At 39.0% G+C, this 24725-nt stretch overlaps 1 protein-coding gene across 3 annotated transcripts in view; it reads left to right on the top strand.

The window, feature by feature from the left end:
* Window positions 1-24725, top strand: part of LOC144605450 (TBC1 domain family member 22B-like) — a 187687-nt gene that overhangs the window by 10828 nt on the left and 152134 nt on the right. Inside the window, exons 2-4 of one of the 3 annotated variants that reach the window (XM_078420720.1) lie at window positions 3078-3134; window positions 12156-12203; window positions 20720-21033. In XM_078420720.1, the coding sequence (XP_078276846.1) occupies window positions 3078-3134; window positions 12156-12203; window positions 20720-21033 (419 nt within the window). The remainder of the gene's footprint in view (window positions 1-3077; window positions 3135-12155; window positions 12204-20719; window positions 21034-24725) is intronic. The other 2 variants (XM_078420721.1, XM_078420722.1) reach the window with 2 other exon arrangements.

The following is a 24725-nucleotide window of genomic DNA, read 5'->3' as shown; positions in this document are numbered from 1 at the left end:
TACACACAGGGCCCATTGGTGACTAGGGAAAGAGTGATACAAGGATGGGAACAGTAGAACTAGTAGGACATCTAGGGTGAGGTTGGGGCGACGAGAGAGGGAATGCAGGGGTTATTTGAAATTGGAGAAATCAACATTCATACCACTGGGTTGTAAGGTGCCCACGTGAAAATTAAGTTTAACAATGGTTGGGTTTACTTAATGTTGACAGTGACCATTAAATTAGTTGGTGGACTTGTTATCGGTAGGCATGTGCTTGTTATTTTTTAATTATTTAAAATCATTTATCATTTTCATAATTAGTATTTTGACACCTCTATAAATTAGGAAAGGTGAGAATGAGTGGTTAATTTATAATATACTAACCCAGAATGAGAAATTCCTGCTTATTTTATAAGTAAATGGTTTCTTTTCTCCAGTAAAAAAATTTGAATTGCCGTCTTCAGCCAAATAGTATTTTGAGTGAAGTTGATGTCAACATTGATCAACGAATGCCTCTGTGATTTGGAACTCATTGAGTTTATTGTAATTCTAGAGTTTGTTAAATGCTATACAGGCATTGCTTCAGTGATTTGTAAACCAAAAATGACCATAGATTATTCAAATCGTATTGGCATGTGATAGAAATCCTATACTCTATTTATCCTTCTTCCTATACTCTATTTATCCTTCATTTCATGCACGTAAAGTTTTATTTTTGTTTTGTGAAGTTCTAGATGGCCTTCTATTTGGCTTAAATAATTGATTCAGTTCCCTACCTTTGTCAAAGTGAGCTGTGTTTTTTCTTTTAGGATTTTCCATTTTGTGGGGCATTCCTTGACTAATAGATATCTGGAGCTTTGGGTGTGGTGCCATGGAAACTAGTTTCTGGTTAATATACGAATGCTGTGATCTGAGCAAAGACATTGCTTCACCTTTGCGCTGCGTGATAGTCCTTGCAGATGACTTTAACATAGCGGCAAGCCTTCAAGAATCCATTTGAAGGGCCTGTAAACATAATAATTAGTCTGAAGAAGGGTCACGACCCGAAACGTCACCCATTCCCTCGATTCACAGATGCTACCTGTCCCGCTGAGTTACTCCAGCAATTTGTGTCTACCTTCGATTTAAACCAGCATCTTCAGTTCTTTCCAACACATAATAATGAGCTCTGTGTGTCTGAAGGAACAGCAGATGCTGGTTTACACTAAAGATAGACACAAAATGTTTTGAGTAACTCAACGGGTCAAGCAGCATCTCTGGAGAAAAGGAATAGGTGACATTTCGCATCGACACCCTTTATCAAACTTCTTCAGTCTGAAGAAAGGTCTCAACACAAAACGTCACCTATTCCTTTTTTCCAGAGATGCTGCCTGACCCGCTGAGTTATTCCAGCATTTTGTGTCTATTTTCTAATAATGGGCTCTGCCAGATGACTGCTGCCTTTCCCATGAATGCTTTCGATTTTTTATCAATCTTATTCTCAACTTAAATAAAATACATTCTATGAAGTCAAAGTCACACTTAATAATGTAATGGCCAAAGCCTATTCTGGGTGCTCTGGTTTCCTCCCACAGCCTAAAGATGTGCAGGTTTGTAGGTTAATTGGCTTCTGTAAATTGTCCCTAATGTGTAGGGAGTGGGTGTGGAAGTAGGATAACGTAGAACTAGTGTGAACGGGTGATCGATGGTCGGCATGAACCTGGTGGACCGAAGGACCCATTTCACTGGGTGGCGATGGCAGCCTCGCCATCAGTCTGTCTGTCTTTTTGTCTTTTTTGTTATTTTTAGTGTGTTTTAAAAGTATGTGTTAATGTTCTCTGGTTTGTTTTATGTGGGGGGAGGGGGAAACTTTTTTCAATCTCTTACCTTGCCGGAGATGCGATTGTTTTCCGAATCGTATCTCTGATCGCTCTGCGGCCTAACATCATGGAGCTGGCGGCCTTGCTCAAGACTGACTTTGAGCCCCACCGCAGGGCTGTGGACTTACCATCGGAGCTTGCGATCCCTTGCCTGGGATTGACGCTCCAAGGAGCCTGCGGATTTCAACATCGAGGAGCTTGCAGTCTCGGATAGAGACTGATGTCGGGAAGCTCCAAAGTCGCAGGTGGTTCGACTAGCCCCGACCCGCGGTCCGATCGCCCAGCGCGGGGAGCTGAGATCCCCCCCCCCCCAGATGCGGGAACTTGATCACCCCAATGCGGAAGGCTTGACCACCGGCTGCGCTAGCCAAGATCGCCCCAACAACGGAAGGTTCAAGTGTCCCGTCTGTGGGAGAATAAAGAAGGGAAGAAGATTGAACATTTTTTGCCTTCCATCACAGTGAGGAATGGGGGGGAGTCGCTGTGGTGGATGTTCCTGTTAAAAATTCATTTGGGCGTCTTGTTGCTCATTATTGGTATGACTGTATGGCAAATCAAATTCCTCATACTTGGCTAATAAAGTACGGTTATGATTATGATTTCCATAGTGTATCTCTAAACTAAAGAGATACAGTATCTCTAAACTAAACTAAATTAAACATATTCCAGATTCCTTATTACTCTATGGTCCAGTGATAGAGCATTGCAATTTTCCGCCACATTTGTATGTCACTCTATTTAATATCTTACTTGACTCCACTTGAAATTAAATGGAAATGTCATGAAAATGAATAGATTGCTGCTGGTTTGTGGAAAGGGTTTGTAATTTTAACACTAGCCAGTGCGAGAAGGGAGAATGTAATCAACTCAAATCATGCTTTGAGCAGTGTTCTCCAAAAGTATAATTATACATTGCCTTGTTTTATCATTTCTCTCCAGTTCCTTTCATTTTCCTCTTTATTTCCAACCAGAATCTGCACTGCACTGTTTTCTGAAACAAATGTTATTGCATTGGGAAGGGAAATACTATTTCTTCTGCAACTTTATAACTTTTTATTTGCAATACATCCCTTCATTTGGGAAAACCTTGGCTCTAAATCTTATACGCAATTCATTAATGGTATGAATTGTATTATTTTCCTCTCTGGATTTGCAATATGAAGTGTAAATGATGCTTGCTTAATTCATTTTTTACACTTATATGGCATGTCTTTCTCTTTTGTTTTGTTTCCTTAGTATTCAACAAGTTTATGGAGCACAGCATCCTCCATTTGATTCCCGGCCACACAAAAAGTAGGTTTGCAGGATCTTTCATTGTTCTTATGTGATTACGTGAAATATTGTTTTCTGTATGATGACCTTTCTTGCGTGAATGTGACCATAATTTTGCCAAGTGATTGATGTACAGTAATTAGTCATCAGCCAGATGATTAGGATTTGTTTTGTCATATAGTCATGGGAGAAAACAGCAGAAATAACCTAATTAATTTGTTTCTCATTGCTTATTCCCATAGTGTTTAATTGTCATATGTACCAGCAATGAAACAAATACATTCTTTGGAAATTTGACTGCAATTAATTGGAATTTCTCATTGTGAAAATGTTTTTAGGGAAATCAGACCAAGCATCGTTGCATGGTGCCTATAATGAAATTGTCATTGAAACTGCAGGATGTGTCCTTGCATCTCCATTCCTATTACTTATTTTGTCACAACATATGTAGGTTTTGACACATGGCTCAAGTGTGTTTTCCAGTTTGTGACCAACATTTTAAGAGAGGTTGGAAATTTGTTGAAGCATGATTAGTGAAATTCCATTTTGCAAACCTTTATATTCAGTTGTGTTGAAGGACATATTTAAATAATAATAATGCTTGATTTTTATACTTGGTGCTGTCCAACATCAAGCTGTTAAGTGGAACTAACACTAAATATTACAGGTATGTCACCTACTTTAATGGACTCTACCATCCCATTTCCAAATGGCAACATGGGTAATCTGTCTGTTGAATTTACCTCCTTCCTCTATAATCCAAAACCCACACATGTGATTACCATTTCCCTTTGTTTGAATTGTCTTCATCATGTTTGCCTCATTCAAGACCATGTTTATATGAATCCAGTTTATATGAATGTCTGATATACAGTCATTAGCAAAACAAAGACAATTTCATTCTAAAAGATGTTGACGAGCTTTTCCCTCTGATGTTGACATTTCAAATTACCAGTTGGGTCAGGTTTGGCCACACTGCTGCCATCATGTTCTTTATATGGTGACTTGTCATTTTTAGTGACAATACCACATAGTAAAAGTTTAGAAAATAAGTTTATGATGAAGAAATGTATTCTCCAAGATTTCTTTTCAGTTTATGCAGTCTTTGAAAGTTCAGCATTGATGCTGGATTCCTCATGATATCTGGAGATCATAATTTTGCCCCGTTTTGATTCATCATTTTTCCTGAAAGCACTCAACAGTTCTTGACATTGGTAGTAATCTTTTGGTTTGGAGATAATTTCCACCACAATTTAGTGTTAGTGACTCAGTAATCAGAAATTAATAAAGTTCTAAATGGGATGGGTGTTTGATGGCCAGGGTTTCCTTCCTGGAACTTTCTGGATTTGTTGGTTTGGAAGGCTTTTCCAAATAGGCTCCTGTTTGATGGAGATTGTGGTATTATTGGGATTGGCCGTTGAGTTGTTTTTCACAGCTTTGGATATTCCCGTCAATTTTCTTGAAGTGTGCCTTCCTTGTGTTTTTATAGCATTTCTTTTATGTTCCAGCTGTAACATGAATATAAAACACCTTAGAGGTCAAGTATCGAGCGTCAGTGTGGTGGAATTAATGCGGACTGGCTCAATGCAGTTGATGTTAGCTTTGATAAGAATATAGATGACAATTGTTGCGATGTGAAAAAAATTCCAGTGGCATAGCAGTGATCCCTCTCTATGGTCTTTGGATGATGTTAGTAAATTGCCCATGTTTCACATCCACAAAGAAGGTTGAGGACAATAATCAATCTGTATACTTGGATCTTGAAGTAATTCTCTACATAATAATGTAAAAGCAAGTTCCAAAGGTATTGAATCTTATGCAGGTGTCTATTAATGGTCATTTTCAGGGAAAGGTTACAACATTAAAAGTATTTGACTGGCTCCATGGGCTGGTGACTTTTGGATGGTCATCTGTAGGGCTTTGAGTAGGAAGATAGAGCACCATGGAATTTAGATTCGTTAAGAAATGCAACGTGGAAGCAGGCCCTTTGGCCCACTGAGTCCATGCCAACCAATAATCACCCTAATACTAGTTCTGTCCTACACACTAGGGACAATTTACAGAAGCCAATTAACTTGCAGACCTGCAAGTCTTGGGATGTGGGAGGCAACTGGAGCACCCAGAGGTATCTTACGTGGGCACAGGGAGAATCAAATCCAGGTCTCTGCAGCAGTAAAGCAGCAACTCTACCGCTGCGCTACTGTTCATGAGAGAGGTCATGAATACTCCTGTCTTTGTCATGTAAATATTGTAGAAGATTATATGGTGTTTATTTTTCTGAAGTTGGATCTGCTCACATCTCATAAGCTATTTTATATTATGGTAAATCCAACTGACTGAAAATAAATGCAACAATTGAGACTGCAAAGGTGGGTCAAGTGGGATTATTTCTTACAATATACTGTAATTTAATTGATAACACTGGACATTTAATCTTTCATGCTTTACATCTATCAAAATACTTTCCTCCTCTTTCCACTGCCAACTCTGAATGATTATTTTAAATCTGGTTATATGACTCATTTTTGTCTAATGTTAAATACTTAACTTTGTCTCTGTCCCAGATACTGCCTCACAGCTGTAGAAATTCCAGTGTGTTTAAGTTTTTAATTCTTTATTACCTGTAGTATTTTTCCTTGACAATATGATTTGTTTCATTACTAGAAATATCTTGTACACAATTAGTGTTAAACTTTATGCTCAGTTACAAATCTCAGTGCTGGAGAGTGAAACATTTTCCGTACTGAGAACCTAGACTTGGTGTCACTGCAACATGGTTTATGCCTGCTACACTGAAAAATACATGATTCCTTTTAAATAGTTTGTACAATTATATTTTTACATTGCTTTGAAATCCCTGATCTGTACTTTCTGTATGTGGCTTTGAGAACTTTCTGTTTTCAGTTACATATCATTTCAGGTTATTCTCCTTTTTATCTGATGGTTCTGATCAGAACCACCCACAAGCCAATAACATTGCCTGGGACAGACATTCCTCATTTGAGCCTGTGTGTTGCAGCTTAAAAATATGGAATACATTGTAGGTCACACCTGTCCTCTTGCTCCACTACTGAACTCAATGTTAAGTGTAGAGTGAGACTTGGTCGTTGTGAGATGGTAGACCAGCTACACCTTGTATCACATCCTGTCGCTTATGTTGTCCATGGGTTGGCTAACTTGGATGGAAATGGTAAGTGAAACTGATTCTTTTAATTCTAGTGTTCTGTAATGAAAACATTGCTTTTAACTGAAATCATTTATGTTAATCAAATTATTTTTAATTTATTCTGCCACAGACGGCTGTGGAGGCCGTTAATGGATATTTTTAAGGCAGAGATCGACAGATTCTTGATTAGTATGGGTGTCAGGGTTTATGGGGAGAAGGCAGGAGAATGGGGTTGAGAGGGAAAGATAGATCAGCCATGATTAAATGGTGACGTAGACTTGATGGGCCGAATGGCCTAATTCTGCTCCTATAACTTATGAACTTATGCTCAACTTTTTAAAATATACTTTCGTTTATCATCTAAAATACTTAAAATCAGTCGTTCTCTTGATCCCTACAATGGGGGTGGGGGTAGGGTTAGGTTCTGAGGAGAAATTCAGCAGACTGGCTCTTGAAAATTAAACGGACTGAGAGGAGTCCTCATTGAAACGTACAATTCTTTTGGGGTTTGACAGGATGGCCGACCGTTCAAGGCTGAGAGAAGAATCTTGGAATTCTGTATCCAATGGCTGTGCAGGCTCAGCGAGTGAAAATATTCATGTCAGCAATGGTTTTGGAAACTGAGGAAATGGGATTGGCAAAGGAAAGTGGAGCTGAGGTAGAAGGTTAGCTATGAGCTTATTGAATGGTAAAGCAGACATGTGGTTGAAGGACCTACACATATTCATGTCCTTCTGCCTTTGGCAGCACAGGGTATCAAAAGGCCATCGTGATGGAGATCTTATGATCAGTAGCGTGAAGCTTTGTTGCTGATTGCAGAAAGGTCTGCTGAGAGGCAACCAAAAACCCAAGCAGAGCTAAACAACCAGCAGGAAGCTGTTCTTATTTTTTCTGCTGGCAGTGGATGCTATCAATCCATGAGGTAATTTTTTTTTGTAATTTAATGTCATGGGATGGATTTAGTTTAGTTGAGTTTAGAAATACAGCACAGAAACAGGCCCTTCGGCCCACCGAGTCCATGCCAACCAGCGGTCCCCATATACTTGCACTATCCTACACACTAGGGACAATTTACAATTTGTACTGGGGCCAAATTAACTTACAAACCTGTACGTTTTTGGAGTGTGGGAGGAAACCGGGGAAATCCCTCATGGTCCTGGGGAGAACGTACAAACTACATACATACAGCACCCATAGTCCGGATCGAACCCGGGTCTGTGGCGCTGTAAGGCAGCAACTCTACTGCTGCGGCACCTTGTCGTCGCTAATTCTTTGCTTTAATGTATATTGGAATGTTTACCTCGTAACTGAGAAGAAGTTCCTATTGATTTTCATGGATTTCAATGTGCATTTGTTGTAGGTTATCTGCCAGAAAGATTTGATACTCAGCGTGTCTATTCGTTGCCTCTATTTCCATGCTCCCTTGACACTTGCGAGGTGCACAGGATTTATTTTTTGGTTCCCCCCGCCTTATGATTTTAAAGTTTAGATTATCTGTTCAACTTCTGAATGAATGTATTAGAACTTTTGAATGCTGATGTATTCTGAGAACCTATGTGCTCCATTGCACATTCATAATGAAAGGAATTTCAATTCTCAGGGCAAAATGCTAAGCTTGAAACCAGGCCAAAGGGAGTGGTGAGGGCATTGCATAAAATCTGCTTCAGTGAGTTACCAGCACCAAAGTTATTGAGTAGTGTGCCTGTAGTAGGCTGAATTACATTCAAGGAAAATGTTTTTTTAGCGTGCAACTGGTGAGGGTAAGGTTAGAATATTTGGTGAGTGGATATACTAGGAGAGGGAGGGTATAGGTTCAGCAGCAAGTAAGGACAACAGGATCATTGTAAAATAAAAGGCAAAGTATTAGAGTAACTCAGTGGGTCACTCAGCATCCCTGGAGAACATGGATGGGTGATTTTTCGGGTCGGGACCCTTGTGAAGAATCCGAAACACCCATCCATGTTCTTCAGAGAGGCTGCCTGATCCGCTGAGTTACTCCAGCACTCTGTCTTTTTTTGTAAACCAGCATCTGCTGTTCCGTGTATCCTTTGGATTGGTATAAAGTTTGGTGGTGACGTGAGGAATGGAATGGTCAGATTACGCTAGTCTCGTGACTGTTTGATGGCAAACTAGAAAATAAACAAATTAACATAGCATTGAGAAAGGCATAATTATAGTCTGTGAAATTCTATTTGAAATTTGCATACTGAAAAATACTTTTGACTTCTTAGTTCAGCAGTTGGAGAAATGCCAAGTGAAAAAAATGCCTTTTATGCATAAGCTTTGAATGGTTGACCTGACCAAGGCATTTGATTGTGCCAGAAAAGGCATTTATTGAAACTGCTGAAGAATTATGGCCGGCTATTGAATCTAGTCGGTGTGATCTGTTTCTTTCAGAGGGTTAAACGTAGTTGCTTTCTGAGGCCATCATTCTTTGGCACATCTTTATCAGTGTTGCTAACCTAAGTCTTCAGTTTATACCAAGTAGTTTACACACCAGAGCCACTGGAAAGATGTTCAGCCATTACCCCCATGAGAATCAAAAATAATTGTACCAGGTACACCTCGGGGAATTGCTCTGTGCTGACAATACTGCACTGACATTCCCACCTAGAGGAATATTTTCAATGGTTAATAGTATGTAAAGAGTTTGAGTTGAACATCGCATCTGAAGGTTGACTGTTGTGGCCCAGGATTCTGCCATAGCACCATTAACACTGATAATTTGTGAGTGGAAATTGTTGACAGCTGCACATACTCAGCCTCTACTTTTGCTTGTAATTTGTCACTTCAGGCTGAAACAAATCACTAAAACTATGCTTAACGCTGCTCCTGCAAGTTTTGATTAAATATAGAACTTGTATTTCTCCAATCTAATTTTTTAGAGGTTGGTACCGCTCTATACTTTTTTAAAAAAAAGGACATCCACTAATATGCAGGGGCCCAGTGTAAAGTCCTATTCTTCCTGCTGTTGTGCCAGGAACAGCATGAATCCATGCCCTTCCCAGCACCTTCCTCTGGCACCTTCCCAGCAATAATCAGTCCACAGAGTGGTGCGAAGAGGCTTCTATGAGGCTTGGTGGTGAAGAGAGGTCAGGATGACCGATGTGGCAGCTCAGCTCTGTAGTGTGTATCTTCGAGCTACATCCTGGTAGGCAAGGCAAGTGCGAGCCTTGGGAGGGGACTGGCAGCAGTTGCTCCTTGTGTGGACAGGCTAGTTTGATTCTTTGGTTCCTCTCACGATACCCAAAGTTGCAAGTTTGTTCATGGCAACATGGTCAGGGGACCACATGCTAGTCTTACTGTACCGGGTGTAGACACAAAATGCTGGAGTAACTCAGCGACGACAGGCAGCATCTCTGGAGAGAAGGAATGGGTGTACTGGGTGCTTGATTCACACCACTTTCAGCAATGAGCTGCAACTGCAGGCAGAGGTTTCGTATCAATATCCCAGCACCCAGCTTCCCAGCACAACTACGGAAGTGGCAGGAATTCAAACCAGGATCTTGGCAGAGCAGCACTTCCAGAAATGCCTCACTACGTGTACAATGATATAATTATGCATATTAGTGAGCTCATCCCTGGCATTGCATACTACCTACTGATGTACCAATGTATGCACATTGTAATAACTACAGCTTTGTTCAAGCTGAGAAAGTGTGGACTTGTCGTCAAATGGAGTTTTCAAAGCCTAGGTCAGGATATTTCTCTTTTGTATAGAGGTCTGGATAGCAAGTACAGATCTTGTGTTTCTATCAAGGCCCCTCTTTCCTCTAAACTTCAATATACATAAACTTTTCCAGCCTCCTAAGGCAACTCATCATTCCAAGTATTCATGTGGTGAACCTTCTTTGAACTTGTACGGGCAATGACATTGTTCCTTGAATAAGGGAACAGTACATAAAGTGCAATAGACATTGTAGGCATCTTTCAGTATAACAAGTTCTGCAGCTTAGAAGTGGAATGAGCTAATTCAATCAGGATATATTAATTATGAAGCTTGCATTGGATTGGCTGTATTCATAGAGTCATACAGTGTGGAAACCAGGCCCTTCGGCCCAACCCTATATTGGTATTCACCGGATGGAATCCCTTTGCTTTAACTATTGTACTTGAGTTTGTCTTCATCTGATACATTAGCCCTACTCTTTTTAATATATTTTCCAATTGTAAATCTATTTCTCTCTTTGCTCTATCATTTGTACTTATATTTGACTTGATTGTATTTATGTACAGTATGATCTGATTTTGATTGAACAGCATGCAAAACAAACTTTTCATTGTACCTCAGTACACATAATAATAATAAACCTAAACTGTGTTTCCAAGGATATGCCACTGGGATATAGTTGGCTGGATATCCATTTTACGATTCAAGTCAACCGTAAACAAGGTAATAAGATGACAGGCATTGAAATGGACAATTAAGGCATTACTGTTAACTGCTGAGATCTCTAGTTCCAGAGGATCATTACAGGTGACAAAATGGATAGATTGGCTGCTGAAAAGAGGCCAGAAAAGTTTCTAGCTCATTGTCTTCATCTGCACCAAATGCATGCCACAGGATGTCCAGGGAGAGAAGGATCACTAACTCCAACTGCTGTGTTGGGAGGATGCAGCAAGTATGGTTGCATTATTTCATGCTAAAGAACAGCTAAGGGGCGAAGGAACATAATTCCCATTTAATCTTTTGAAGGGCTGAAAAAATAATCAATGGATAGCTATTCAAATTTTACATCTTAAACAGATTTCAAAATGTAACATTATAGTATGAAAATTTTTCATTTTTGCTACAAATAAATGTGCAACTTCTCAAGAATTTTCTATTTCTGGTAGACCTGAGGCATCGCTTGCTGTCCCAATGTTATGTTTTCAAAATTGTTTTCAAGATTTACTTCTGATCTCCATGAAGGTCTGAAGACTCCGTCAGTCTGAAGACTCCGTCAGTCTGAAGACTCTGTCAGTCTGAAGAAGGGTCTCGACCCGAAACGTCACCCATTCCTTCTCTCCTGAGATGCTGCCTGACCTGCTGAGTTACTCCAGCATTTTATGATAGCTCTGATCTCCATGAAAATGCTTGTTACCCCAATAACACCAGGAAGCATTTGGACGTATACATATGGACTGATGTAATCAAACTGTGTCACAATCAGTATTTTTTATATTATTTCCATTAGCAGTTAGTGCAAATCCTAAAGATATGTAATCGCTGCAAAAGATTTTATTGGCTGAATGGAAAATACTGTGTCTGTGGTTAGGAATTATTTTGCAAGGTAGGCATGGTGAATAGAATCATGTTTGGAAGGTTAGAGTATAGTCATTATGAACTCATTAGCATCCTTTGTCGCACTAAATTGATGTTGCAGTATGTTTACATTATGTAATTTGAAAGTAAAATATAAATATTTTTTAATAATGTAGAGTATGTCAGTTAATATTTTTGATACAAGCTACAGGTAAAATTTTTAGTATATTCTTGAGTTAATACATTTGGAATTGCTCCTCTTTGCCTATTATGCCTAATTTCTTTTTGAACCCGAGCTATTTTAGTAGTAATTGTACCTTGTGTTGCTCAGGGATTAACAATTTATATCCAAGCCAAAACTAAATAACCAGGGTAGGATTTTTCTCTATGTCCCATGACACTGCAGCTTCTGTCTGTTTCAGTGGTAGAGGTTGCAGGGGGATGGCAATAAAAGGACAACTTTACAATAGTGCAGTTAAGTGTGTAATGAATCAAAAGTATCAAGGCCCACTTATTATAACTTCTGTTTCAGTAACCTTTTATTGTATTGCTGCTTTTGTGTTTTTATTTACAGTACGTTTTTGAACTGATGGCCCAGATATTCATCCAACTTGAATTTATCTATCATCAGATCAGTTTTTGGACTGCATGAACACCTGAAAATGGAAGTGAGATTGAAGTACGTTTAGAGCTGTCAAAAACGTGTGTGAACGGATTTTGTCAGAAGCATAGTGCGAAATGGGAATCACACTTTTTACTTCAAACTGAAACAGCTGTTTTCCCTTTCTTCTTTAAATTCCCCCGAAATACAAGCCAAATTGTAACACTTTAAGAATCCGTGTACTCTAGATTCCCTAGATACTTGTTAAAACTAGGTTGCTCACTGTAAAACTGAAAAGATAGAGATGAATCTCCAGTTGGTAGGGAATAAATTGATCCTGATCAAATTGGTGGTTAGGGTTCTGCAGAGGTTGCCACAGTTGTGAATCTATTGGGGAATATGAACCAAAGTTGGCACCTAAGATCATTATCCAGCGATGCCTTTTGGAAGTGCATGTATGTAAACATTGGGTAAGTGCATCTGAGATGCTCATGGCGATGTGAACGTTAACTATTTTTGCAAGGTACTGAAGGATGAGCATGTTATTGGATTCATCTCGCGCCTTAAAAAAAAAGATGAAAATTAACAAACAAAAGAAAATCTAAGAATCTGTGCCTTTTTAAAGCTGTTAGATTCTGGCTAACGTTCAGTAATTTCTAATTTCCCTTTCTTTCTCATGTAGACTAATTTCGATGTCACCCTGTCCAACTTCTTCAGTTATTTTTCTATCATCTTGCGTTGGACCCTTTCCGAGCGCATCTTGCTCATGAGTTAGTCTTCCTACTCCTCAAGCCTATTACCAATAAGCTTGGGTCTGTTATCTTACTGGTGGATCCCCTGTTACCAGATGCAGTGAATGATTCTCTCTCCACTTTATTTCAATTGTTTTCCCCCAGAAAATGCTACTGCATTTGCTGTCCCTGCCAATAGTTACTCTGGCCTTCTGGCCTCTCCACTCCCCTTCCTCACTTGAGTTTGTTCTGATTTTCTGTACTCATTTTCTCAGCTTTGTGTTTTAATACCTCCCATTGGGTTGCTGCCACCGTCACAGTTCAAAAAAGTTACATTAAATCCCTTGAGAGTGTAATGGTGGTAACACAGTTGACTGTATAAGCCTCCAGTATTTTCCAGTGGTGATTTTAGCTGGTTGGGACTGCACTTGACTCGGATCTTTTTTGTTTGATGGTAGCCAGAAAATCAACTGTAGTGAGTTCATTATGACAACAACTTCTCCAACATTATGACAATTGTCCCTTGTGAATTGTACCTTGGTTCCTTAATACTGCTCATCCACAATCAGTGGATTTAATGGTATTCTGAAAACAGTACATTGCAATTGAGTGCCAACGTACATCTCTTGGTATCCCTGCACTGTGTCTAAAGCTTCATATTGGTTGCATGACAAATATATAAAATTCTGAGCAGCATAGATAGTCAATATTTTTCCCAGGGTGCAAATGTCAAAACCAGAGAGCGTGGGTTTGACACAGAGAAAGTTTAAAAGAGATTTGCAAGGCAAGTCTTTTGCACTGAATGATAGATGCTTGGGACATGATGTCAGAGGAACAGACATGATAGCAACATTTAAGAAGCACACTCGACACATGGCAGGGGATAGAGGGAAATAGGACCATGTGCAGGTAGAGGAGATTAGTTAGATTGGCATCCTGGTCAGCATGGACATGGTGAGCTGAAGGGCGCTTTGCTATGCTATTTCATTTAACCCTGAGATGGCACTTCAGCCATGCATATGAGTGATCACCAAAATTGTCTAGTTCCACGTATGTTAGAAATGGCAAAATAGACAGCACTTTTGGAGAGAGATTGATTATTTCTCTCAATGTTTCATGTTGATGATGCCTCATTCAAATATGACTCTTCCAGGTCGATCGTACCCTGCCTCAGCTTATCTGCTCATAAAATATCCATGCTTATATGGCAGATAGACTGTTGATGCAGCATGACTTATTAGTTGGAGAACCTCAGCGGGTCAGGCAGCATCTCTGGAGAAAAGGAATCGGTGACGTTTCGGGTTGAGACCTTTCTTCAGACTGAGGGCTCTCAGGATCTCGATCCCAAATGTCACCTATTCCTTTTCTCCAGAGATGTTGCATGACCCGCTGAGTTACTCCTGCATTTTGTGTCTATCTTCGGGATAAACTGCAGTTAGTTACTTCCTAAACATGATTTATTAGTTTTTTGTTTGTTTTAATTCTGTTTGTAAGATCTTCACTAATTTGTTTTTCTCTGAATAGTATTACATGTGCACATTTCTGCTGGTGCATACTTGCGATCTGTAGTTATGATAATATGAACAATGATGGGGAGGGATAAAACTGCTGGGCCATCCAGCCTAGTCTGCTCTCTATCCAGTCATTTTCCCCTCATGGGAGAGGGAAAGCAAATAAATCTCTGAGGTTAAAATCTAGGAAATTATTTTTCAATCTGATTGATCAATATTAATCTGGGTGATCATAATAGCGCTGATTATACAGTGTTGAACCTTTGTACGAGGTCATCTTTGTGCTGGTCAGACACAGGTCTTCCATTGCCAAAATTCTGCAAATTGGCATCAAATTCACAATTGGGAACCTTCCAATAGTCGAATGTTCCGTGAGAAAAGAATGAACTCCATGGCAAAAAAACTAATTTGGCTGCATAATGCAGTACTGATCACTAATCCACCCTTGCTAGTTACATATAAACAGGCTCTCAACAACATCACTCAGAAACCTCAAGATCCACACTTCTTTTAAGCGTGGCATTCGGATCCTCCAACTGTCATAAATGAAGCTGTCATAAACTGGGAATCCAACCCTGAATATTATGTACCATATGAGGAAATTAGTATTCTAATTGAATCTTGAACAAGGCCAAAATAATTTTTTGTCTTGTAGTTAATTTGTTCTTTCAATGTACTTTATTCTCTTCAGCAATTGCTTTATTGGATTGTTCTTGATTCTTGAGACTCTACTTTGGAAGGACTGGGTTTCCTTCTTTCTCTAATTGTTGCTGTTCCTTGAATATATTTCACCCTTTGAACGTACAACATAGTATTATTCCATATTAAATGTTATTCGCTAACTAAAAGCCCAGACCGCAAATAGATCAGTGTGAAACAGTAGAGCATTGTACGTATCCCCACATTCTCAAGAATTTTAAAAATGGGGCCACAAGAATTTCCTGCCATTTATTTGGATGAACCAAAATGGATGTCTTATGGTGTCAATCATTCAGTGTTTCAATGTGCTTTATTTGGCACATATGCAACTGCACAGTGAAATTCATTTTGCTTATTTACTTACACATGCAGGCACCGCCATGTTTTGGCACCATTTCCAAAGATGGACGGCAATGATTTTGCACAACTAATGTTCCTTCTACTTGGGCAGCTTGCAGCCCAGCGGTTTGAACATTGACTTCTCCAACTTTAGATAGTTCTTCTGTCCCTCTCATCCCCTCCCCCTTCCCAGTTCTCCCTCTATCTTCCTGTCTCCACCTATATCCTTCCTTTGTCCCGCCCCCTGACATCAGTCTGAAGAAGGGTCTCGACCCGAAACGTCACCCATTCCTTCTCTCCTGAGATGCTGCCTGACCTGCTGAGTTACTCCAACATTTTGTGAAATAAATCCCTTCTACTTTGCTCTGGGATGGTCATCACCTGTTCTAGGAGTTCTACTTTTGACTAAATTTTATCTAACAATATATTAATTTGGTATAGGTTTGGTTTATTATTGTAAGTTGTACCGTGACACAGTGAAGAGAATTAGCATGTTATCCAATCAAATTAAATAATTAGAATACAATCAGATATTTGAGTACTCAAGCCATACACAAGTTTAATGGATAGAGTGAAGAGAAAAACATCAGTGCACAATATAGTTTTTCAGCATTGCAGCATAACAGTTCTAAAGAATGTTCAATGTCCACAATGAGATAAGTTGGAAATTTCCAATGTAAGTAACAGTTTATACATTACATTTTAATGATTTTTACCTTTTTGACCCAAGATTTTCCAGAAGTGTGCAGAAGCTGTAGTTGTCTTATATAATTTGAGAAATGCTAATTGATCGAGTTTGGGAAATAATGGACTGATTTCTGTTGTCGTAGTTGGTTAAATCAGTAAAATTAACAATGCAGTTAAAAGGCAATACTGGGAACATGTTTGCAACAGTGTCATGAAATAGGTAAATCAACACCTGATTAAAACACATTATTACATCACAAAAAGGTATTGAGTGAGAGGATTATTATATGTCCAAGACACACACGCGATCTGAAACTTCCAGCTTTCTAAATTCTTATGTATGGTATCTGAAATATAGTTTTATACAATCAATAGTTCATGTTAGAATTTTACAAGGAATAAATACCATACATTTGCCTTCGAAGCCAAAGTATATCGCAAATATATTTTTGTAGCTAGATGATCTTGGTAACTTGGGCATCACCTTTCTGGTTTTCACACTTAGTAATAATGTGGATCCTCTTAGAATTGATGTCTAATTTACTTTTAATCTTGACTGCTGATGTTTTGTGTAAAACCCAGGCTTTCACCAATTTTAACAATGTTTCCTTCGATCAATTTTTAAAATGTATCTGTCTCCAGTTCCAAACTAAAATGGCCTATTGTGCATCAAAAGTCTCAATTGATAAATAATTTAATTTTACTGCAGCCTCTTTTTACCCTTTGTTAGATTCTCCTTTACATTAACTTTCAAACTTATTTTTTTGTTTTGCATGCTGCTCCTCGGTCTGAAAGATATGTTAAAAAGATTCTTGTACTTTTTCTGACCTGAAATGTGGCTGAACTTTTGATTCTAAGTGAACAACCATTGGACTGAAGCCACAGAATTGTTTGATTCTGCATTATGTTGGCTGCTGGCTGGATAGACATCCTCCTTTTAGTTGCAGTTAAATACTTATGATGAGTGAAGGCAGCCTTGACCATGTTTCAAAAACATGGTCCTATTGTTGAAGGATAGGAGGTCATAAAGATAACTGACTGAAAGTCTTGAAAAGACTAAATCAACTTGAATGAGTTGCCAAGTGGTAGGAAATAACTGTCAATGTCAACCTGGCAAGCAGATATGAAGGCAGTAACTCTCATCGCAAGCTAATCCATACTTTGTTAGTTGACTTTAGAAAGGTTTTCACTGAACTTATAATCAGTGTATAATTTATTCTATTCATGTACAGAATGAAGATTAATTATTTGTAATGGATATACCATGAACCTGTGCATTTTTAAAAATTGACTCTTATTTCACAGCTCAGTAAAGTGTCTCATCTTGCACGTGATTTTTATTGCAGCACATAGATAGATCTTTCAAACAATTCTTCATTAACTCCGATAACAAAGGCATGTATAAATTTGATTGAGGCAAATTTGAGGTGAATGATATGGATATACATTACAGATTGAAGTTTATTCTTAAGGTTTGTAAATGACTTTAGTGATAGGGTAGGATATTTGCATGGTTTATAAGCATTGGAGTTAACTCAGAGTATGTCGCTTGTTCACATGCAAAATCCTATTTAATTCCTCTCTGCAACCTTTCAGCACGTGAACATTGGCCTTTAGGTTTCTTTCACAATTTTGTTAACAGTGATCAAATTAAGACAACAGAATTGACCATCTCGAATTAAATTGAAGATTCCTTACAAAATAACCCTGGGTTGAATTGGATTCAAGAATGGATGGTCCTAACTGACCCAACTTCTTGACTATTTGGTGAAATCCCAGGCAACCTTCAAAAATATTGTTGGTGGATGAAAGTTCTGAAGGAAATAAAGTTGTTTCAATTGTGGGGAAAGGACAAATAGTAGCAAGCAAATCACTGATGACTTGTTTCTAGTGTGATGAGTCCAGTTACAAGTCGAGTACTTTGGATTATGTAATATGGAAGTTCAGGAAATGTAAGTGAAATAACCAACAGTGTTCTGATTAGTACCTTCAAAGAACACAGCTGATTATTACTGAGGAATGGATGATAGAAATGTCCAAGATTTTTTGTGAATAGCATGTATTTTCTTTGTGTAGATTTCAAGACAATGAGATGGTGATGATGGTGGGTCATCTATTTAAGTCTTGAAGTGATTTGAGTTTCATGGCTGGTGGAGAGGGAATCAACTACTTGGCATGAAGGAGGAAAAGGGGTGACTTAACATGGGTGTAATGAGAATTCCTTATGAGCTTATTGAACATGACTGCGGTTAAGAATATTTAAAAAATGATCAAAAATGCCGTCACATGGGAAACACGTAGCAGCTGTTTAATATTAGAGACCTGAATAAGCTGCCCTTTTTAAAGAAAATAAATTGTCTTTACTGCCTTGTTGAAGCACCTGGGAGAAGAAAATGAAAGCGCTTTCAATTTCATGGCCCCTTATCAGGAAGAATCGCAGTCATTGCACCTTATTAGAAATTGTCATGCAGACATATTGAAAAATATTGAGGGACATTGACCAAATGCAGGCAAATGAAACTAGCTTAGATAGGGCATTTAGGTCGGTATGGACAAGTTGGGCTGAAGGGCCTGTTTCTGTGCTGTGACTCAAATAGTGACAACATTGATCATTGAACTTTTTTTTTGTGAGATGTTGGATGAGGGATTGTATACCCCAAAAAAAAGCTCCCTCTGTTTCTTTGAATAATGATCTAGCATCCTTTATGATCATATGGGTTAGATAACAATTTGATATTTTATCCAAAATAGGACTGCACAATTCTTTCACAGAATTAGTCTAAATTGTGAGCTGTGATTCGTGAAATGGTGATGGATGCATGAGCTTCCATAAGTTCATAAGTTGTAGGAGCAGAATTAGGCCATTCGGCCCATTAAGACTTGAATGGGAGCTTGCAATCAACTGAGTCCAGATACATGTGGATCCAAGCTTAGTAATTAGATAATAGACTAAAAAAAAAATGGAATTTGTGTATAATATAATTTAAAGGAAATAGATGAATACATAAAAGTGGGAAGAAGAGACTAGAAACAAGGAACTGCAGATGCTGGTTTACCAAGGAAGGACAAAGTGCTGGAGTAACTCAGCAAGTCAGGCAGCATCCCTGCAGAACATGGATAGGTGATGTTTTGGGCTGGAATGTTGGATTCGTGTTAAGATGATAATGGTTGGATTATGATGGGATCATTGTTAATTGAAATTTTAAAAGGCAAGTGGAATGTCAAAGTTTAATTCACATGGCATTTAGTATTTGACTGTCTTTCAGACGTGCTACATTAGCACTGTTTTCAAAAATTCTTACATGGTAATATTCTGAGATAAAAATCGAACCCTAGACTGTTCTGATGGGAGACTACTGGATTAATGAGCAAAATGAGTAGAATGTCTTCCTGAAGAAATATCTATATCTCTGTAATCAATCACAGAATCTGCAAACAGGAACAACTTTATTCTGGTTTGTGATGATGCATTCAAGCATAATTTAAGTAAAAAATGTGTTGCTTTTCACTTTTATTCCTTATGGAATTGTAGCATCTGCAAAGCGGATGGAGTATATGTGTGCGCATGTGCACATGCAATTGCTGATGGAGCGTTTAACAGCAATTTGCAAGCGTTGAACCAAGTTTGATTTAAATAGTGTGCAAATAATTTTTTTCTTCCTGGACACGGTGTACTGCCGATTACAAATTTTGTACAATTAATAAATAGTGATATTTTAGGGGCTATAACACAGATATGGTCATTTGTATTGAATCTTATAAATAGGATTGGCATGTAGAATGAGGTTTTGCAGGCAACCGTGAAGGTTATAAAAAAAAATTCGGCAAAATGAATCGCCCTTTATCCTGTCAAAATACATTTGTTCTGATCTTCCAAACCCTGGAGCAATGTGATGCCAGCATGTTCTAAGCTCTAAGTTGCTACAGACCATGATTACTGCTTGAGGCAACTGCCCTTTAGAATGGAATGTAGGAATGTAGAATGCAAAATTTAATCAGTTAACATGTATTGCCATCATGCTGCATTTTATACATTAGAGATATTCATTTAACAAATATCTCCCTTGTGTTTTCGTCTTTGGCTCTAAGTACTAATACTTTATTGTGTGCAGATTTATTGCAATGGTTATCTTAAAAAAAAAAAAAGCAATGATTCTTTGAGGGTGGCACAGTGGTGCGGCTGGTAGAACTGCTGCCTCAGTGTCAGAGACCTTGGTTTGAGCCTGATCTGAAATGCTGTTTGTGTGGAGAGAGCACGTTCTTCCTGTGTCCGTGTTGGTTTCTTCCGGGTGCTCCGATTTTCTCCCACATCCCAAAGGCGGCCATTTGTTAGTTAATTAGCCCCAGTAAAGTGCCCCTAGTGCGTCGAGAGTGTCTACAATAGTGAGATAACGTGGGACTAGTGTGAACAGATGATCAGTGGTCGGTGTGGAATCTATTGGGCCAAAGAGCCTGTCTTGCTTGAACTTTCAATCACTCGAACAGTTACTGAAAATCATTGTTTGAGAAGTTGGGTCAAAATGCCATTTGCAAAATACAAGTCCCAATCACGATCTGGGGGACAGTGCTTTGATGTCAGAGAAATTAATTTAATGCTAAACTATCTTGTGTTCCTTTCATCTTACAGCTTACTTAAAGAAGGTTCCAAGATGTACACACAGTCAAAGTCCAAGAGAGCATCAAGTTTTCATGAGTTTGCAAAAAGCACCAGTGATGCTTGGGACATTGAGGATGATGAAGAAGTGGAGTTCATGTCTGTGGCTTCCCAAGGCCTTAATTCAAAGGTTGCAATGGCAACAGCAGCTCAGGTCATTCAGAACCACAATAAATTAAAGGATCAGACAGGAGAAAAAGTGCATCAGTCGGAATCAATCGATGAGTCTAAAACAAATGGCAAAGTGGTCAAGTCAAACAGCGAAGTGCAACTGTCAAAGTCTTCAGGTAAGGTTCTGTTTGCACAAGAACCTTTTTGTTTCTGTTTACTGATTTTCCGGCAACTGGTGGTGTAGCCTCCCCTTTAATCCAGACAAAATTACAAGAAAATGTGGTTTCTAGGCCGGGTGAGGTGGCCAATCTCGACCTTGTCAGGACTTCCACGCCGATCAGCGGGTCGAATTTACCCACAGCGGCTGGGGCTCTGGAACACCGGCCCAGCCGGAGCCGCCAGATCCATTCCCAAAGCTGTCTCCTGTGGCTGCTCGGCAGGTCAAATTTGCCGCCTGCAGCCGGAGCTCTAGAACTCCAGACCGGCCAAAGCCAGCAGATCCACTCCCATAGCAGACTTCTGACTTTGCAGACAGGTATCTCGGACCCCCAAGGCTGTGACCTCTGTTGGTCTGGCAAAGCGGATAAAAAACCAAGGCTCTGGAACCAAAGGTGCCGGAAAATCGTTGGCGGACCTGTACTCATTTACACATTTTAGTGCTTATATTATCTCGAATGCTAATCGTGACTAATTTCTGTAGAAATTTTTTTTGCATGAGAAAGTAACTTGAATTAAGAATGGATTCATCAAATATTAAGATACTGCTGGAAGTAAGTGCTTCATGGGAAGGATGTTTCTCTTGATTGGAACTTTGAAAATATTATCAAAATAACTCTTGCATCATTTAAGTTGCACTTCTGAATGTGAAAAAGGGTGAAATATTTGTGTTTTCAAAGTGTCGTTTTTATGGCTCATAATGTTAAGAACAATATTTTTTTAAGATCCAAGGGTTAATCTGAGTTTTGCAAATGACTATTTTTGTGCTTTCACAATGGGGATTGATGAGATAACTGGACAGTCGGAGATTTTTGGAGCTCTCTTGAGCGTTAATTAATGGGGGACTCTGGTATTTTGTATCAATTAATATTGAACCCAGATATTAAGGAATATTTAATTGTTACTGACTCAACTTCCGGTGCTTTTTTTATGCAGCATTGTATAGTTGATAAATGTTCTGGATAATACATCAATGCATGTTCTTTGATATTATTTCAAGAATGCTGGTTATTTTCCAGCTCAACGTGCAACCTTAGCCAATGGCATCAAAAATGATTGGTCATTTCTTTTACACTTTGAGTCCTTGTTAAGTTAACCATGGATACAAAAGAGACTGTAGATGTCAGAATCTGGAGCTAATATCAAACTGGTGGAAGAACTCAATGGATCCGGCAGTATTTGTGAAGGGAAACTCAGTCCTGTTGTTGGATCTTAACCCAAAATATCAGAGTCAAAGAATCTTGCTGCATAAAAACAGGCCCTTGGGTCCAACTTGCCCACATCAGCCAACATGTCACTATCTACACTAATACTATGTGCCTGCATTTGGCCCATTTCCCTCTAAACCTGTTCTATCCAAGTACCTGTCTAAATGTTTCTTAAATGTTGCGATAGTACCTGCCTCAACCACCACCTCTGACAGTTCGTTCCATACACCTACCACCCTTTGTGTGAAAATGTTACCCCTCATATTCCTATTAAATTTTTCCCCCCTCACCTTAAACCTATGTCTGCTGGTTCTCGGTTCCCCTACTCTGGGCAAGAGAGTCTGCGTCTACCCAATCTATTCCTTTTGTGATTTTATACACCTCTGTCAGAGCACCCCTCATCCTTCTGCGCTCCAAGAAATAGAGTCATAGCCTGCTCAACCTCTCCCTATAGCTCAGGCCCTCGAGTCCTAGCAACATCCTCGTAAATCTTCACTGCACCCTTTCCAGCTTGACAACATCTTCCCCATAACATGGTGACCAATACTGAGCACAATCCTTTAAATGTGGCCTCACCCCCAAGGTCTTATACAACTGCAACATAACCTCCCAACTTCTATACTCAATGTGTAGGAAAGAACTGCAGATGCTGGTTTAAATTGAAGAAAATGCTGGAGTAACTCAGCAGGACAGGTAGTTTCTCTGGAGAGAAAGAATGGGTGACGTTTGGTGTCGAGACCCTTCTTCAGACTCTCTTCTGTATTCAATGCTCTGACTGAAGGCCAATGGGCCAAAAGCCTTTTTGATCACCCTATCTACCTGTGATGCCACTTTCAATGAACTATGTATCTGTACTCCTAGATCCCTCTGCTCTACAACACTCCCCAGAGCCCTACTGTTCACTGTGTAGGTTCTGCCCATGTTTGTGCTCCCAAAATACAACACCTCACATTTTTCTGCATTAAATTCTATCTACCAATCAAAATAATGCTGCATTTTTGACAACCATCTTCACTATCTACAATACCACCCACTTTTGTGTCCTCTGCAAACTTGCTAACCATGCCATTTATGCTCTCATCCAAATCATTGATATAGATGAGATAGATTACAACAGATATCAACTGTTCTTTGCCTCCACAGAGGTGCTTAGCCCACTGTGTTCTTCCAGCAATTTTCCTTTTTGTTTGTAAAGTGACTGCTGTGGTATTGAGTGTATAAATTGGCATGCTACATTTCAGTCTGAAGAAGGGTCCTGACTCAAAACATCACCAATCTTTTTTCTCCAGAGATACTGCCTGCACTTTGTGCCTATCTATGCAATATTTTTGTTCTTTTGTCACTATTTTCAAATGGTTGTTGGGCTCTTGAGATGAAGGTATATCAATGAGCACCAAACTTAACATCATTTAGTGAGGACAATGAGAAGGAGTTCCATTATAGTCTTCAATGGCTTGTGAAGTCCAAGCCCAATGATCCTTATTTAAAAGACACGCTCTCACTTTAATCTTGGATATCTGAACAAATTAATTGGAAGTACGGGGTTACATCAAATGGAATAGTTTGACTCGGGATTCATAATTCCATGTCCCTTTGGTTTGTTACAGATGAAACTCAATGAACTCGTGTCCATTCTCCACTGACAAGTCCCTGTTCAGACCTCCCTTGCATTCCTGTCTTCACTGAAAGTTTGATCTCAGCATACCAATAAAAAGGGTATGAAATGGATGCCATTTTTGTCTGAGTGATTATTGATCAGGAGCTAAATTTATTTGGTTGGCAGTGTGAAGAACGATTGCTTGAATCTTTCGGATATAACAGTGAATAGAAATAAGTACCTACTTAAACGATAAGAAATTTGTTTATTATTGATAAGGTGAGGCATTTCAATAACTTTGCAAAACATTTTCTGTGTGAAGAATTATCCGAATTTTCAAGAAATATGTGTCTAATATGGGATTGAAGTTACAATGTGAATCTAGAAGTCCTAAGGCTGAACCACTTGTGTCTGATCATATTAATGGAGAGATAGAAAAATACTATTTGACAGTACAGTGTCTGGGACAACCTTGAAGGATATATAAAAAGGACATTCTTCAGTTTATAACACAGTTGCATTCCTGACCTTTGCACAAAATGCACGCAAGCACTTCCATAGTTTCTCTATTCTACTCCAGTCGAGAAACATTTTTGGACTCGTTCGTAATAAACATTGGAATGGATTGGATTTCTGGGGATTGAAATAAATAATCTGTGACTCTACTTTATTTTTTTAAAATTTTGAATGGCCAAATAGCTACCTTGAAATAATTCTGGAAAAGAAGACCAAGTGCTGGAGTAACTCAGCGGATCAGGCAGCATCTCTGGAGTACATGGATGAGTGATGTTTTGGGTCGGGACATTTTTAAAAACAGAAATAATTCTGTTTGACTTGGATGTTCTAA

The sequence above is a fragment of the Rhinoraja longicauda genome, chromosome 24 (genome assembly GCF_053455715.1).
Source record: "Rhinoraja longicauda isolate Sanriku21f chromosome 24, sRhiLon1.1, whole genome shotgun sequence".
Classification (NCBI taxonomy): domain Eukaryota; kingdom Metazoa; phylum Chordata; class Chondrichthyes; order Rajiformes; family Arhynchobatidae; genus Rhinoraja; species Rhinoraja longicauda.
This window is presented reverse-complemented; position numbering and strand designations above follow the sequence as displayed.